The sequence below is a fragment of the Falco biarmicus genome, chromosome 4, assembly GCF_023638135.1.
Source record: "Falco biarmicus isolate bFalBia1 chromosome 4, bFalBia1.pri, whole genome shotgun sequence".
In the NCBI taxonomy this organism is placed as follows: Eukaryota; Metazoa; Chordata; class Aves; order Falconiformes; family Falconidae; genus Falco; species Falco biarmicus.
The window spans coordinates 79924236-79941763 of NC_079291.1; the positions used below are offsets into that span (position 1 = coordinate 79924236).

Consider the following 17528-nt stretch of genomic DNA (forward strand, 5'->3'; position numbering starts at 1 on the left):
AAAGCAAATATGCATGTTGTGCATCAGTTACAGAAGAGGAATGTCACACCCAAAAGGTAGCTGTAACATTTTTATTGACTTTAGAATTCTGTCCAACTGTAGTACTTGAATACATCTCCAAAATGACTCACACCACTACAGCAGGCAGGAGGTGGAGTAAGGTTAAAATTACACCATTATGAAGAGTACAGGCTTACTTCAGTAGCTTCATAACAGAGCCAAAAGGTGCCAAGTTCTCACATGACTTCATCCATTTTTGCACATTGGCTGGGGCAGCATTTGCACTACCTGTCTGCTGAAGCGCACACCACGCAACAATGTCTGCTACGGTGAGTTCATTTCCCACCAGCCACGCTGTCTTGCCCAGAGCAGCATTCATAGAGCGCAAGACTGCTCCTTTTTCCTTACTGCTACCTTCTTTTAGCTGGAAGATGGCGGTATCGACCCAGCTGTCAATCAAAGTTGAAGTAACTGCGTTGTACTTCTGGCCAAACAGGGAAAAGAGAAATCTAGCGATGTTCCCTTCTCCTTCAATAGGGCACATTGTTTGAACGCTAAACTTCATCTGGGGTTTTGGAACTGAAATTAAGAAAAGAAAAAACTGAATACCACATGGTAGAGAAGTTAAGTCTAATGGTAATTCTGTGATATATTTTATTTGTGATGCCAGCGACACTGTTAACATCATTAATCTGATAGACAATTTTCAGTTTTCTTAGTCTAAATACTCAGACTAAGGCAGGAACCTGGGATACTGGTTTTCATAAACTTCACTCAAATCTCCCACTTAACTTCTACCTAACTTATTTGTAGAAACTGAAAAACACTTCTATAAAAAAAATCCTGTGGGTACAACCAACTGTGTAAATGCCACATGTATTTTAATAGCAGGAACCACAAAAAAGAGTCTTCTTCATCCTCTCTCCCCATCATTGCTGACAGCTATAAAAAGAGAGCAGAAACGCTTTTTCTGCTGTGTGTATCCTTTATGTGTCAGCACAAAGACAACAAAGCATCTGTTGTCAAGGTTTTATAGCCCAAGTTGCAATTTTTTCACCTACTGTAAAATATTGGTCTACAAGTTAACTTCATTCTTACCATCCTTCCAAATAAGAGTAAAGCCCAACTGATACTCATGACGTGGCTGCTTCGTAGTCTGCTCTCCAAAGCATTTCATGAGGTTTTCTGGCACACTTTTCACAGATGAATGCGTGTGAACTGCTGATAGTATTTTAAAGCGTTCACAAAGCAGACTGTGCAGTACTAGTAATGATAGTGGAGGTAGAGAAGGGTTGGCGTTGATTACAACATCTTTCAGGGCACCATAATCCTGAACAGAAAGGAAAACATTCAGCAGGTGAGACACGTTCCAGATCAGACTCTGAAGTAGCGGTGGTTTCATTTGACACCAAAACGTACCTACCCCTGCATGCATAGGTCTGAAATTCTAATGATATTTACATAAATCAATTAAATCAAGTTTGGATGTTTAAAACTTGCTTAAACATTTAATCATCTTCCTCAACAAATAATTCAAGAACATGACTGAGGTAAAGACTAGTCCAATCTGAAGTCACAGTTAAAATTTCCAGTTTGTAACAAACAAGAGAACAACTGTCATAATTTCAAAATTAACCGTTCTAGCTTGGAATTATATCCAAATAGGAATATGTAGGATTTAGTATTTAATCAATGTCTGGATCTATAATCTGGATGCCCACAATGAAATGGTGGTTGTAGGTTATTTTACGGCTATAAGACTTGTATACTGAGTTCTGAGTATCCCAGGGTTTAATGCCACCCTTCCAATCCTGAAAATCTGAGAGCAAAGAAAGTATCTCTCAGTGTGTATGTTCAACTAAACTTACCTTCCCAAGCATCAAATCTAAGTCTGCTCCATTTGCTGTCAAAGGGGAACCTTCATCGGTTTGAATGATATTAGTTACATCAAAATCAGCATCTGGGGTTTGGATCATCTTTGAGAGACCATCGACAGCACTCTTCAGTTCATACAAGCGTTTTAGAATCTCTTCCTGGCGGGATTCAAGTGCTTGAAGTGATGGGTCAACTTCTTCCTACAGGAGAGGAAAAAACAACGTCACATAAACGTTTGCTCAGCTCAGTGTCAGAAAAGCCTATGGCTCACTTGACAGTAAGTTCTGAAAGACTTCAAACACATTCAAATCATGAGAACACCGTGGAGTAGTGTCATGGTCTTAATGTTTTACTAGTTCCCTCTCTTGTCTGTACAAATGTCATGAGAAATGGGTTATCTAATCAAGTCTCTGGAATCTTCCTGCCTAACATCTTCTTTTGAACTACTAGCTACAGAAAACTCTGCAATATAGTAAAAATCAGATCACAAACACAGAAACTTAAAAGTTGGCAGTGAAATGCTAAATTAAAACCTGAAAAAACAAAGTTAGCTTGTCACGATTCTCCTTGGCCCAGAAGAACAGACTGGTAGAAGTATATGCTGAGGCTGCTGAACAAGTAAACTTTTTGACAATTCAGGTAGTTAATAAAAGTAAAAAAACCCTGCAGGTTTAGATGGATGGTGTATCATACGAAATCACTCTTGGTAGTCATTCTTGTTTCAGAGAATATATAGAAAAAAGGACCATAGACTTTGCTACATGTTAATCCCAGCGCATGTTTCTGTTATTTCAGTTACCTTACGCTATCCCTTTTAAAAGAGGAAAATCCTGTGGGAGGTTTTAAGTCTACAAACATACAATAATGTTAAAGAAAAATCTTTACAGAGATAATCCATTTCTAAGCATCCTGAATAAGGATTAACAAAACCCAAGCTATCAACCAAGCTTCCTTCTTGCAGCCTAATGGCTAAAGAGATACGAGCAAGGTACCAAGTGAAATCTTGATACCCACTTATACAACAGTCGCAAAGACAAGACAGAAAAACACCTCTGAAGTGACCATTATTTGGCTAGTACACACCTCCGAAATAAAAACCACTCTCAGAGGACACCAGTACGTAATACTTTGCTGTTGCAATGGGAGGGCATCTCAGTAAGCATTCCTGCGAAGTCCTGCCCCAAGTCTGCTCCTACCCAGTGCCTCCCCCAGCAGCCTTGGCACAGCAAGCACTCACAGGGAAGATAGGAGGCATCAAGCTAAAAATGGCCACGAGCACCCTGGAAGAATTCCAAGCATTGCTGACACTGGAGAGAGGCTGGCGTCAACTCCATGTATGTAACGTAGTATTCTGAGTTTTTCTCTTATTGAAAACACCTAAGGGAGCCGAAAAGCAGCGGCTTGTGTGGCTGGCTGGCTCCGTCCCAAGCGCCACAGGGCCGAGAGCCCGCAGCCGGCAGCGCGCTGCAGCGGGCAGGGCCGAGGCCTGCGAGCCCCGCACCGGCCCCGCGCTGGCTCGGCCCCGCTCAGCCCGCCGCGCCCAGGGCGGCAGAGCCCCTGACACCGCGCTGAGCATTACCGACGGCTTGAAATATATCCAGAGAAACTCCCGGCGCAGCTAAGCTCATTGAAGCGGGCGGCGCGCTGCGGCAGTGCCCAGGCTGGAAGTGCGGACCGCGGCCTGTACCGGCCTCCCCCCGCCCGGGCCCGGCCCTCCCGCCGCCCCACGGCTCCTACCTGCGGCGGCGGCGAGGCTGCGGGTGAGGGGCGGCGGTGCAGGCTGGGCAGGCGGTACATGCAGGTGGGCAGCTGCTCCGCCAGCACCTCCCCGCCCACCCTGTGGAAGGGCCTCAGCCGGTACATGGGCATGGCGCCTGTCGCCCGCACCGCGCACCCGCGCCCGGCCCGCCGCCGGTCCCGCCCGCCCGCGGCGCCCATTGGGCCATACGGGGAGCACTCGCCTTACTGACTCACCCGCGATCCAATGAGCGCTGGGGGATGCCGCACCGTCTCCTTGTCTTCTTGCTATTGGCCAGCGTGAGCCACGGATTCGTTAAGCGATAGGGCGAAAGGCGCAGCTGTCGGTGCTGACTAGGTAGCCTTACTGGCCAATTGATGTCAAGGGAGGTGCTAATTTGTTCAGGAGTGGCGGGCTCTTTTTTCCAGCGGCCAATGAGCGCGCGGGGGCGGAGCCTGCGGGGAGGTGATGCTGAGGGGAGCGCGGCGCGGCCCGCTGGGTCCCGATGGATGCGGCTGCGCCCTGGTGAGCCCCGGCCCCTCTAGCGGCGGTGGGTGCGGGCTGCCCCTCGCCGCGCTCCCTCCCCTCCCCTCCCTCTCCCCTCCCCTGCCCGGGCTGCCTCTCCCCACGGGAGGCTCGGGGCCCCGCTCCCCCGCGGTGGGCCGTGCCCTGGCCACCGGCGCCGCTGCGGCCTCCTGGGCCCGGCTGGCTTTTCGCTTCCCGCCCTGCCCCCCGACTTGCTCGGGGCAGCCCGTGGGCCTTCCCGGCAGTTCCGCACTGGATGCGGCCACCCGGGGTGGGGGTCGGTGTTGGAGCCCCGCCTCGCCCCTGGGTGCCGGGGCCAAGCGAGGGGTGGCTGGGCGAGACCAGGCTCTGACACCCCGTTACGCTGCCGTGTCTCCCCCCCGCCACTTCTCTCTTTCAAGCCTGCAGCCGGCCGGAGCCATCAAGCCCATCGACCGCAAGTCCGTCCATCGGATCTGTTCGGGGCAGGTGGTGCTGAGTCTCGGCACTGCCGTGAAAGAGCTAGTGGAAAACAGCCTGGATGCTGGAGCCACCAACATCGGTAACCTCATCTCATCGTAACTTCATAAAGCTTCGTAGACTTCTGAAGTACTTGTTCTTCCTCTAAACAGAGCCCATAGTAACAAATCTGTGCAAATACCATCTGGGCCACGCATGTTTGTGGTGGTTCTACACTTCAGGCAGATAAAGCATTTTGAATCTCCAGCTGGGCACTTAGAAGCATATGATTTTGTCTTTGTTATTTTATTTGTAGCCAGTTTTGATGTTAAATAAGGTGTGTGGCCTGTACAGGAGTGGTGACTGGGCTTTACGAGCCGGTGGCCTCATGAAAGCAGTTAAGGCAAGGCTGCAGTTTCCAGAGGTTCCCAGAGGTGCCAGGGTGATAGCTGGCATAGCTGGGAAAACTGTTCAGACAGAAGTGCAATGAATCTGAGCTGTCTGCAAGCACAGGCTGGTTGCACTGGATTGTCCTGACTTGACAGCTACGGGGATTTTTTGCTGCTGTTGTTCAAACTTGACATGGAAAAACCATTATCTGGTAAAGTTATTTCTAAGTACAAAGCTATTACTGAATACTGCGTGTGAGCATACAGAATTAAAAGAATAAAGCATACAGAATAAAATACTTGTTACTCAATTTTGTAGATATAAAACTTAAAGATCATGGAGCAGAACTGATAGAGGTTTCAGATAATGGAGGTGGAGTGGAAGAGGAGAACTTTGAAGGCTTGAGTAAGTTGAACCTTTTTCATAATTTATATTTGGACATTTTGAAAGAATATTTTCAGTGAGAAAGCTGCTTTTTTTTCTTAAACAAATGTCCTAAGTTTAATGGATACTCAGCTTTTACATAATGCACACGTGACCTGCAAGACTTGGGCAAAACGAGACTGGACTTCTGTAATGCTATCATGGTTATAGTTCTTGTAGGTGAGAAGTAGACTTTGATTTGATTGCTTATTTAAGTGGAACAAATAATGCAAATAGAAGACAAAGTCCTATAAATGTTAATTTAGATTCATTCATGTTGAGTCATCAGTCATTACTGAGGGAGTAAAAGCTTTGTGAAAGTGACTGCTTTTGAGAGGTGAATTTTAACCTTGAATATTTGCTGAAAGTGAACTGCCTGGCTCTCAGATTTTCCATTTGCTTTGCAAGTTGCACAAAATGGGAGCAGAAACAATACTATATGATAAATGTAACAAGCCATTGCAACAGAAAGCTCTTTCTTTTTTTCATATAATGACTAGGGATCACTTTCACTATAAGCTATTAGTGACTTTGTGTGTTCATGGTATGTATTTGGTACATCAGAAACACACTCCGCTACTGTTCCAGGACAGGGAAAGCTCAGGGGTGCTGCTGCTAACAGTTTGTTACCTGGTGACTAGGCTGCACTGATCATGTAGGTTGAGGCCTCGTCAGCGGTGGTTGTGGCGGAAAAGGGTTATGCCTCTCCGCTATGTGCCGTGCACAGCACTGCAGCTGCCTTCTTGCAGGGCAAAATCTGTGAAAGGTGTATCGGTAGCAGGGGCAGGTACTGTGTACTGCTCCGAGGCATCTCGGAATGTAAATACCCATTGTGCTGTATGAATTTTGGGTGTAAGTATGGAGTAACAGGTGTATCTGAGGATTTTAAAGAGTTCTTGCTTATAGGAAAAGGGAACATTGAATTATTTATTTGGTCTCTAATAATTATGTAAAATGCAATGAACAATACAGAAGGTTTTTTTGCTTCTTGATATGTATGCAAAATCTTCTTGCATAGACCACTGTCACTTTGAAGTGAAATATATATTCTAAATATCTTTTTCCAGCTCTGAAACATTATACATCAAAGATGCAAGATTTTTCTGATCTAATACATGTTGAAACATTTGGGTTTCGAGGTGAAGCGCTGAGTTCACTGTGTGCATTAAGGTATTAATATTAACCTTCTTATTAGTAGAAAGTTAGTATGCACAAAAATAACTGAAGTCAGCTTTTCGGTTTACCATTATTGATAAAATGAGGCTTTGGAAACTTCCAATTCCTTAATGTTAGGTTAGTTTTGAGTGGTAGATTGCAATACATCCTGAGCCCTTTCCAACCAATATTACTCTATGATTCTAAGCACCTGATTGGTCCTTTTATGTACAAAATGTAGTGTTGCTTAAGTATCCAAATCTTTACAGGATGGAACTGTATACTTGCTTTACATCTGAGGATCAGACACTTATGCACTGTAATTTCTAAGTGCTGTTTGCTAGGCTATAACTCATAAAAACTGTAATTAAATTTCTCCCAGACAAACTATACATTAGAAATAACACAGCTTTTATACTCAGCTCTGTGCATCAGGAATATCCTGCTGTTACGTGTTAGTATAAGGAACAGAGTGTCTAACAAAACCAGACTTTAACGTTGTGTTTTATGGGAGAACAATGAAAGGGGTATGAATTAAAAATGTTTGCGTCGTACCTATGAAAATGTTACAGTACTCATCAGGTATGTTTTTAGTTGTTTGTGGTGAAGAATTAGTTTTAATTAAAGGAATAGTATTGGTGTAGTTTCTATGACTGATTAGGTCATGAGGAATGGATAAGAAAATACAGTGCTCAGTAAATAATTTTGTTGCCTCTTTCTTTCCATTAGTGATGTCACCATTTTTACCTGTCATAAGTCAGCAAAGGTTGGGACTCGTTTGGTATTTGATCACAATGGTAAAATTACTCAGAAAACTCCTTTTCCACGACAACAAGGAACAACAGTTAACATACAGCAGTTGTTTTATACTTTGCCAGTGCGGCATAAGGAATTTCAAAGAAACATTAAAAAGGTAGGTTAGATCAGAAATTATTAATTCAAGTGAGTGTCATACCCCGGGATTTATTCACGGATGGATGATATATGGTTCTATGTAGAAGACATTAATTGTGTCAAACTATTCCATGCCTGTCATATATATTAATTAAATAAGAAAACAGTCTTCCTGTGTACTTTCCTCTTCTGTTTTGTAGTGATTGGTTTTAGAAGTACGTTCTCAAATTTTCAGATTTTTGAAAAGAATCAATATCATGATCACTTTTGTGTATCTTAAAACTAGGGACTGCTGTTTTATGGCTAAATATTGATGGCGTAAACATGCTGTTTGTTTTTAAAGCACTGTTTTTCATATGTGTGTACATATTTTATTGAGTTTGTAAAGATTCTTAAAAATATTACTCTCTCTCCAATCCACTTTTTGTGTTACCTGCAAATATTGTATATTTTGTTTATACATTTTTGTTTCAAAAAGAGACATTTCACATAAATGTGAACTTTCTTTTTTCTTTAATAGGAATATGCAAAAATGGTCCAGCTATTGCAGGCATACTGTATTGTTTCAAAAGGAGTGCGGATTAACTGCACTAATCAAGTTGGCCAAGGAAAAAAAAGCCCTGTGGTATCCACTGCTGGAAGTTCTAGTTTGAAGGAAAACATTGGAGCAGTATTTGGGCAAAAACAGGTATTACTTTTATTACTGAAAAGGGAGATAATAGAGCTTTATAGAGAGATTTTTAATACCTAATAAATAGAGGGGCTGTAGGAAACCTTTAAACTGTAGGATGGAGCATGTGTTGACTTCTAGCACGCCCTACAGGTTGAAAAAGGAGGAACAGCGCAGCCTCCACAGATTTCCTTGATGTTTCTAAATCTGCTTAGAGATGTTTTGATGGAAGAGAAATTATTTAAGAGACAGGGTTATTGCGTAATATCATTTCGAAGCCAGTTTTATGAGCTGTTGTGCCAGCAAGCCTCTGAACGTTTGTGCTTTTGAAAAACAGTATGGGCACCAAGGTCTGTAAGTCACTAGAAGAAGCAATTTCAAAAATACCCTAAAAATGGTGTGATGCGAAAGCCTTAATTGGGAAACAGAAAACTGAGGTGTTTCTAGCTTTTGCAGCCTCTTCCTATGAAGCTTAAGTTTCATTAGTGTTCTGGTTAACCTTTAAATGGGATTGCGTCAGCCCCTGTAGAGGTATAGACTGTGACACTTTCTACGTAATAGTTATAAAAATAATTGTTATCCTCTAGGAGGGAAGTAAAGATGAAAAAAAGCATGAAAACATCCTTCCTACAGCTGTATTTTACAAGGAGTATTGAGTGGTTAGTAGTTGCTGGTTGTTGATAAGCACTTTCTCCCTTTGCAGTGGGAATGTAGAGATTTCAAAGCCTGTTCATGCTGTGGCTGAAAGAAGAGATGAAAGATGTAACTCTGTCTTGCCCCATAGCAACAAGCATAGCTGAAAATTCAGTGTTACCTGAATAGAATGTTTAGCTTATAGCCTGCTTAGATATTATCAAATACTTAAATGTAAAACCAGTACATAATGCTCTAATGACAGAAAAATAATAGTGGCATGACTAGAAAAATATTTGTGGTAAACAGATCTGTACTTAGGCAGCTTGTGATTCAAATAATATATCTTTTCTAATAGTTTTGTTGCTCTTTCAAAAGAAATTTCTGTTACTCTTCTTGCCTTTTGTTTTTGCATAGAACTTGATTAGGTCAATGTATGTAGCTGGAGAGTCCAAACTGTGTCAATCATGTTGTTGTTCTGTCTACATATATTTTAAATTAAGGGTCTGGAGTGATATCAGAGGATGAGCACAGCTATTCATTAAGGCGTTGTTTCTGTTTCTCAGTAAGCAGTGCTACTGTCTTCTAGTAAGTTTGGATATTTTGAGTATTTGCCTTTCAGCACACTTGAAAAAACCCACGATTTTATCAAATGGATTTTAAGGCTAATAAATAATAAAATAGAAGGAAAGAATCTATTAATTTTTAATGTTTCACTTCCTTTTTTTTTAGTTGCAGAGCCTCATTCCTTTTGTTCAGCTACCTCCTAATGACGCTGTTTGTGAAGAATATGGACTCAACACCACTGACATGCCACAACATCTTTACAGGTAATCAGAAAAGTACAAACCTGTGTTGGCAGTGCAATCTTACCATAACCAAAAATGAAAAAAAAAAAAAAAAAGTCTGGTGGTTAACAGTATTAAAAATAACTAAGAATAGCATAGTAGATATTAGTGTACAGTTTGGGAAAGAGCATGACTTGATTCATAAAGTTAATTCAGGACCAAGATTTTGCTAGTCAGATGAGTGGGAAGATCAAAATGACTACTCCTTGTGTCCTAGTTAGTTACATATCACCGTAGTCTTCTGCTGAATGTCACTTTTGTCAGTTTCTTGAGTAACTGGATGGATAAATTGTATCAGTTGTTTTTATATGTATATACTGTATTTCTTCATTAGTGTTACTGTGAAATGGTGCAAGATGAATGTAAATCAGTTTGTGTAAGTAAATTGCCCTTTACTTAGTGTGTACTTTTTGTTCTCACTGTACATGAGATCAGCAAGTGAATGTATCAATATCTGCCCAATGACAGTTCACAACTCACTTCTGCTTTCAGAGCAGGAGAATTACAAATGCCATTTCTTTTGAAATCAGAGTGAGCAACTTTCTCAGTTGTCTGATGCCTTTTAGGAGCTGAATGTCTAGCCTTTGTCGAATAAGGAATTGGGAGAGGAAATACGTATACATATTTACTGAAACTAATAGTGTTCTAGCCCCTTATAAAATACTCTTCCATTGAATATGCTCAGAGTCAGAAACATTTATTTTGCTTTGCTCCTCCATTTTACCTTACTGTTATGTTATTATTATTCAACAGTATTACAGGCTTCATTTCTCGCTGTGATCATGGTGTTGGAAGGAGTGCAACAGACAGACAGTTTTTCTTTATCAACCAACGTCCATGTGATCCAGCAAGGGTGAGGTTTTTGCTTTTCTAACATCACCAGCACTGACTTGTTTGATGTTCTCTGAAAACCTCTGGATTAGTAGCAGATACGTGTATTTTTGGCTTGATCCTGCAAGTTCCTGTGTCTCAGGTTTTTGTCTTCATTGTGTCTATTTGTGTGAACAAAAGCTTGATCATACAAGGTATGATTTAATTCATTAATTGTTTTGGAGAGGGTTAAATAACACTCTGGTGGGAAACAGAAGATAATAGTATAGATATCTATTGTTTTTTCACCATCTCTGCAGGTTGTCAAGCTTGTGAATGAAGTTTATCACTTATACAATAAACACCAGTATCCATTTGTTGTCCTTAATATTTGTGTAGATTCTGGTAAGTTATGAATAATTTTCAGTAACTTCAGTAAAGGCCATAACTTCATTGAAGAATAAATTATATTTATTTAGAGAATATTGTAACTTTTAGCTGTATGACTTCCTGTACTGTGACAATTTTTTGACCTACAGTTGGCGAGGGAGAGAGATGGTATAGCTGTGGTTCCACCTTTTTTCCCCTCCACTTTTTGTATACTCAGAAGTAATTTCTTATCTCGGGTAATGAGAAAAAGGCAGTCTTGTGGTTAGCTTAAATACAGGAAAACTTGTATCATGTTATTGTACAGAACTGGCTTCTGTTTTGTTTGCTGGAATGCTGAGAAAGTTCAAAATTTCCTTTGGGGACATACTGTGAATGTTAACTGTGGCTTTGGTTTTAATCCTGTGAAGTAAAAATGGAGGGTAAAAGGGCAGAGAACTGATCTAAGAGTAGAAATGATTTTTTTTTTTCATTTATAATGTGATTGTTTTTCTTTGTTTTTTTAGAGTGTGTTGACATCAATGTAACTCCAGACAAAAGACAAATTTTACTTCAGGAGGAAAAGCTTTTATTAGCAATTTTAAAAACGTCTCTGATGGCGATGTTTGGTAGTGATATTAACAAACTGAATGTCAATCAGACACTTCTTAACATTGCAGGTAGGACACAAAATGTGAAAGTTTTGTGTATGACATATGGTAGAGAATTGAAAATGGAAAAATGTGCTTGCAAAAATCTAAAGAAGAAATGAAAAATATGTCTGGCTGTTAATTGATAGACCTTTCAGGGCAGATTTTTTTATGTAGTAGCTTAAATTGAAAGATTGTTGTTGACATCAAATAATAAAGAAGGACCCTAAGCTGTTAAGTGATCGTTACGGGAATTATGCATGCCAGCACATGATTTACAGTCAACTTTATGGGGAAAACATTAATACTAGATTAATTGATAATGCTTGAAAAAGATTTCTTCCAAGATATTGGAAGAAATCTGTGTTTCCTTTATTTAAATGTCCTTGAGAAAGAATGGTTAAGGTCTCATAAATAAAATCTAAGATTTGAATATGAGTTTATTGGATTTTGAAATTTGATTCTTTACGATAACTACAGAAATTGCTGCTAACTCTTGTGACTATATAATCTTTCAAAATTGGTTTTCACTGTTAACACCACCACATCTTCCTCACTTCTTTCAACAGGACCCCTTCTAATTTTCTTTTTTACTGATGTATAGAATCAGTTGAAGCCTGATTCTTACTGTTATTTTAAATTAATCTTTAGTAAAATACATGTCAGCCTGACATTTGTGAGGGTGAAGTCCTCTCATTCAAGTCCTCTACAAGTCACATACAGAACAAATGTCTATTATGCCAGCTCCTTAAGCAATGGATTTTTGTAGCGACCATTAAAGTGTAAGAGCTGTTGACTCTTCATTGTCATTCGGTTGTTAAACTCCTGATAATATAAATAAGCGTGCTGATTGGCCTTATTGCAGTTCCAGTTTAAAAAGATTACAAATTCATTCATACAAGTACTATTAAGTTTCTTAAAGATGTAACTGCCTGTCTGTTAGATATTAATGCATTTCAGCCCCATACTCAGTTATTGTCTGAAGCTTAAGGGCTCCATTGAGGAGTTTACTATTTTTATACCTCTTTTGCATTCCCTCTACTAAAGCAAATAACTTAATTCATGTTTCCAGCTAACTTAGAATCTTGAAATGTTCTTTATTCTGGTTTTATTAGGCAACCTGATGAAGACACTTCCTGAAGAGAGAGAAAAGCCTCAGGCAGAAATGCTGCCTGATTCTAAGACTGAAAATCCAAGTGGTGAAGGAAAAAGAATAATGAGTCTTGCCAGATTAAGGGAGTCATTCTCTCTCCATCAAATGACAGAGAGTAATTTTCAGAGCCCTAAAAAGGTAAAACAGCAGCAGAGCTCCCGTAGACAAATGTCACTTGATACCACTTTGAGTACTGTAAAGACTCAAAAGTCTGCCTTGACTAAGGAGCCTGAGAGTTGTCATGAGATGGACTCAAAGATGTCAATTCCCAGCAGATGCTTGAGAAAATCAGAAGATAATGCAGATTCTGGATTCTGTAGCATTTCTGAGTCAGATGCCAGATGTAGTACACCAGAAGCTGGGAGTTGCACCAATATTGAAAGTGTAATTAATTCTTCTGAAGAATTCTGTAGCTCGGAAGAACAACCTCAAAATGAATGTCTTAAAACTGTTGGATGTAGTGAGCAGTCATTGGAATGTGATGTTCAGGTCTTGGGTGCTGAACATAAGTTAAATCAAGTGAATGACTGGACTAATCAAAATCAGTTATCTCAAGAAGCCAGTAGCTCTTTCCCAAGAGTAAGATGTTTGAAAAGCAGAAGCTTTAAAAGTGAAGCATGTGACTTCAAGGCAGGTAAATGTCCTGAAGCGAAGAATACCGTGAACGATATGCCAACTGTTGATGTACTGGTAGAAGTTAAAAAGAAAACTGTGCCACTTGAATTCTCTATGAAGGTTTTAACAGAAAAGGTAAAAAAGGTAATAAGGCAAAACCAGAAAAGTACAGAAACACAAAATTACAGAAGATTTAAAGCAAAAATTAGTCCTGGAGAAAATAAAGTAGCAGAAGATGAATTGAGAAAAGAGATCAGGTACTTTCACCTTCTTAACATATTCTGTTCATCAATTAATAAAAGTACTTAAGGAAAAGTATAAGACCTGTCTTGGGGGTGGGCAGAGGCTTACATCCACCTGTTAGTTTTGAACATATCTTTTATTTAACATACGCCATTATAATGTCCATTTAACAAGTTACTTTACCTGACAGACCAGCTGTTTGAACTAAGTGCAAACAGAATGTGGAAAAAGACACCAAAAAGGCCACAGGCACCATAATTTGGCTTAGTTCAGACTTGTAATTTGCAGTGCGGTCAGAGAAACACCAAATGTCATGATGGATGAAAACACTCTGAAAAGACTGCATAAATCATATTTCTCTCTAGTGCAAATTTGAAATTTGGTGAGACATGGCTGTGAAAATAAGTTACATTCAGGTGGTCACTGGACAGTAAAAGTCTACGATTTTGGATTTAAAAAAAAAAAGTGTTACAAAAGCCTTCTAATTGCAAAAAGAAGGCAAATACGTCAGCTGCCTTAATTCAAAACCATAATGCTGCCTCCAGTGTTACTCACTTGGACTATCATCATACTGCCCGTTTCTAATTTTATTATGACTAGTGGCTGTATTTAAAATGGAGAATCCCAAATGAATCCTGTCTTAGTGATGGATTGTGTTCTGCCAGAAATGGCTTCATTAGTCAATGGTAGATTTCAGATAACTGTACTTCACATTCATATTCTGCTTAAATGAGATTATTTTTTCTTTTTTCTTTAAAGTGTGTTCTGCAGGGGAGAAAAGGATCTTTTCGAGTTTTACAGTCTAACATGGTAACTGATGAGATGTAACTCATAATCTGTTTATATTTTCTATATGCAGTAAAGAAATGTTTGCAAAAATGGAAATCATTGGCCAGTTCAATTTAGGGTTTATAATAGCAAAGTTGAATTCTGATCTTTTCATAATTGACCAGCATGCTACTGATGAGAAATACAACTTTGAGATGTTACAGCAACACACTGTTCTTCAAGGTCAGAAGCTGATGGTGTAAGTATTTTCAGTGTTTTAACAATAATTAAGTTTAATTCAGTGTTTCAGAGGGATATCTATATGTAGTATTTCACACATTCAAAATATTTAAGACAAAAGTTGTTTTTATGCTCTGTGTTTCAAAGAGTCAATCTTTGTGTGAAAAATAAATTCCAGATAGTCTTGTAGCTATGCAGCAAGTCAGTGGTCAAACAGATCTCACAGTGGACTTACATGGCAGCCCACAGTTTGGTAAGCGTGGTCATATAGTGAGGATGCAGGACACTGTGATTGCAACAAGGAGTGCTGCCCAACCAAGTTCATTCTGCTGAGTAACACTTGGAAGTGATCTGCTCAGGAGTGAGATTTTTAACAAAGCTAAGTGAGATGTTTTAATCGGGTTCAGAAGCAATCTAGAGATACTAATATAAAGCTCTCTATCTTAAGTAGTTTGTACTATGTATCTATGCAATACTGTATTTTCCTCTTTCAGGCCTCAAAATCTCAATTTAACAGCTGTAAATGAAACTGTATTGATTGAAAACCTGGAAATATTCAGAAAAAATGGGTTTGATTTTGTCATAAATGAAAATGGTGAGTTTCGGCCAGAATTGCTGGGATTAGTTCAACTGTTTCATATCATCTATTATGCCAAAATCCCTGTTGGTAGTTACTAGAAACTTGGAAATTATGTGCATTGTAGTATATGGTTGGTTTGGTTTTTAAGACTTGGGAGTTTGTGGTCTCTGCGCTATTTAACAGAACATTGTAGAGTATTTATCTCACCAGCTTTTTACAGAAGTTTCTGAATACTCTTTGGACTCACTATTTGATTATATAACTGGATGTGTATTTTCAGGATGTGTTACGTCCTTTTGGTTTTTTATTAGTACAGTTGCTGGTCCCAGCAGGGTTACATGCAGGCAAATGATAAATCTAGTAATTTTAAATTAATAGATACATTGGTAAAGTATGTTCTTTGGTTGTCTTTGTACTTCTGAGCAAACTGCATAACCGCAAGCTCCTTATTCTTTTCCTTATACAGCAAGAGTAATGCAAGTGCCATGTATTAGCCATTTTGGTATTTGGGAAGACACTACAGGTTTTTTCCACATCCTTCCTTCCAGAATCTCCTTTTTTTTTTTGTCTAAAATGTTATTAATTATCAATCTCTTACCAACAAAAAATCTTTAATTATTTTGTAGTCACGTAACCTCAAAATAGCTTCATTAAACCATTTGTCTTTGAAATTGAAGGGTTTGTCAGAAATTGGATCCATCTGCTTTTTAAGTTTGCAAGCAAATTTTTTTTGTTAATGTTAAAAGGGCATTTGTCGTAGTTACCACTCTGGTTAGTAACATCCATTAAAAGACTAAATTTAAACCTTAGCATATATGCAGATCACATCATATTAATGTATCAAAGTAGCTTCTCAATTTTCCTCTCAAGAAGTAATTTCCTGTAGTGTTCTGTTTATTAATTATTGCAAATCTTTCAGCTCCTGTAACACAAAGAATTAAATTAATATCATTGCCAACAAGCAAAAACTGGACTTTTGGTCCACAAGACATTGACGAGCTGATCTTCATGTTGAGTGACTGCCCTGGAGTCATGTGTAGGCCCTCCAGGGTCAGACAGATGTTTGCTTCTCGAGCTTGCAGGAAGTCTGTAAGTACTGCACTTGATGTTTGTTTTCAAATAAATACTGGATTTTCTGTTGTATTTTAGGTGGCTGTATTTCTATATATGTTGCAGGGAAAGTTCATTTACTGTTGAGTGTCAACAGCTAATATCCTTCCTTTTGTTCCTTGTGTTTTTGTGTAGCGTAACTTGGGAATATTTTCTGGTAGTTTTATATTTTGTTTCAAACTAGTACACTTACGAACATACTTAGCTGTATTTTGTCTTCTGATCATCTTGTAGGTCTTTCTGCTTTTAATGCCTTGCACAGTATTTATATGCTTTAGTAGCTGAAGTACTGTTCTTATCTGTGTCAGTTGTCAATATGCAGAAAGAAAACAATTGGGTTTTTTGCTTTGACTTGCAGGTGATGATTGGAACTGCACTGAACGTGCAGGAAATGAGAAAACTGATCAACCATATGGGTGAGATTGAGCATCCCTGGAACTGCCCCCATGGAAGGCCTACTATGAGACACATAGTCAGTTTAGACTTGATTTCACCAGAATAAGTCAGTTTGTTTATTATCATTTTCGATTTTAATTCTTGGCGGTATTTTGAGCTTTTATCCTGACTCTTTTGAGTAAAGAGAATTTTAGCCAGTGTTCAAGAAGACAGTAACACTTCAAGGCGTTCAGCAGGGTTTCATCGTTACTCCTATCAAGTCAACAGTATCAACGTGCTGGATTGAATTTGTATGTAAATAACGTTTCTTTTATTGCAATTTACTGTGTGTATTACTTATTTTTGCAATCAAGTCTTTTAAAAAATAAATACAAAATGTTTATATATAAGAGTAGATGAATGTCACAGCAAATACACTGATTCTTCAAAAAAAGTGGAATGTGAATTTGTCTCTAGCGACGCCATAAAACAGACATTACCTTTCTGGTTTTATACAACCTGTATATGAAAATTTTGAAGAAAACATAAATGATGCACAAGTGAAAATACTTCTTTCTTTTACCATATATATATTTTATACTAAAGCTGGGGTTTATTATCTAATCACTTCAACCGTTAATATGGCATTGAATAGTTAACTTACTGGTATCGGTTTAAGGCTTGAATAGAATAATTTATCTGGTGTATTTACTTTTAATTAGCGTTGTTCCCATCTGTATTCCAAACAATTTTTATTTTTCAAGGACAGGGATTCCTTTTCTAAGAATGAATGGGGAAAAAAGATGTGTCATGAGGCACTGCCCACAGGTCCGTCCAAATTCTATCTCAGAATCAAAATAGTTAGAAAACTGTCTTTTTGAATCAGGAATCTATTGCACTCTTCCACTTCTGTAGGACCAAGATTTGATGTAAGAAATCTTTTTATTGATGCCATTTCCTTGGCACCTCCATGTGCTGCTGCCAGAGCGGGCTGGGGCAGAGGCTGGATACGCCTCATCCATAACTCGC

At 39.3% G+C, this 17528-nt stretch overlaps 2 protein-coding genes across 4 annotated transcripts; one reads left to right on the top strand and one right to left on the bottom strand.

Moving 5' to 3' along the window:
* Window positions 1–57: 57 nt before the first annotated feature.
* AIMP2 (aminoacyl tRNA synthetase complex interacting multifunctional protein 2) lies at window positions 58–3796 on the bottom strand. Its single transcript, XM_056334359.1, has 4 exons — window positions 3613–3796; window positions 1869–2075; window positions 1099–1330; window positions 58–579 (listed from the first exon to the last, which is right to left on the bottom strand). The coding sequence occupies exons 1-4, from the start codon at window positions 3742–3744 to the stop codon at window positions 194–196; spliced, it is 957 nt and encodes a 318-aa protein (XP_056190334.1). The 5' UTR covers window positions 3745–3796; the 3' UTR covers window positions 58–193.
* Window positions 3797–4053: 257 nt separating this feature from the next.
* On the top strand, window positions 4054–16909 carry PMS2 (PMS1 homolog 2, mismatch repair system component). Of its 3 annotated transcripts, none has more exons than XM_056334353.1 (15): window positions 4054–4138; window positions 4540–4679; window positions 5285–5371; window positions 6457–6559; window positions 7274–7457; window positions 7959–8126; window positions 9474–9571; window positions 10343–10442; window positions 10720–10804; window positions 11293–11445; window positions 12531–13440; window positions 14286–14453; window positions 14929–15029; window positions 15934–16103; window positions 16483–16909. In XM_056334353.1, the coding sequence occupies exons 1-15, from the start codon at window positions 4119–4121 to the stop codon at window positions 16624–16626; spliced, it is 2631 nt and encodes an 876-aa protein (XP_056190328.1). In that variant the 5' UTR covers window positions 4054–4118; the 3' UTR covers window positions 16627–16909. The 3 variants fall into 3 exon arrangements, 2 of the variants coding, with proteins under 2 accessions (XP_056190328.1, XP_056190330.1); XM_056334355.1 differs by having other exon boundaries at window positions 12531–12706; window positions 14380–14453; XR_008821215.1 differs by lacking the exon at window positions 16483–16909 and having other exon boundaries at window positions 14380–14453; window positions 15934–15973.
* Window positions 16910–17528: the final 619 nt, after the last annotated feature.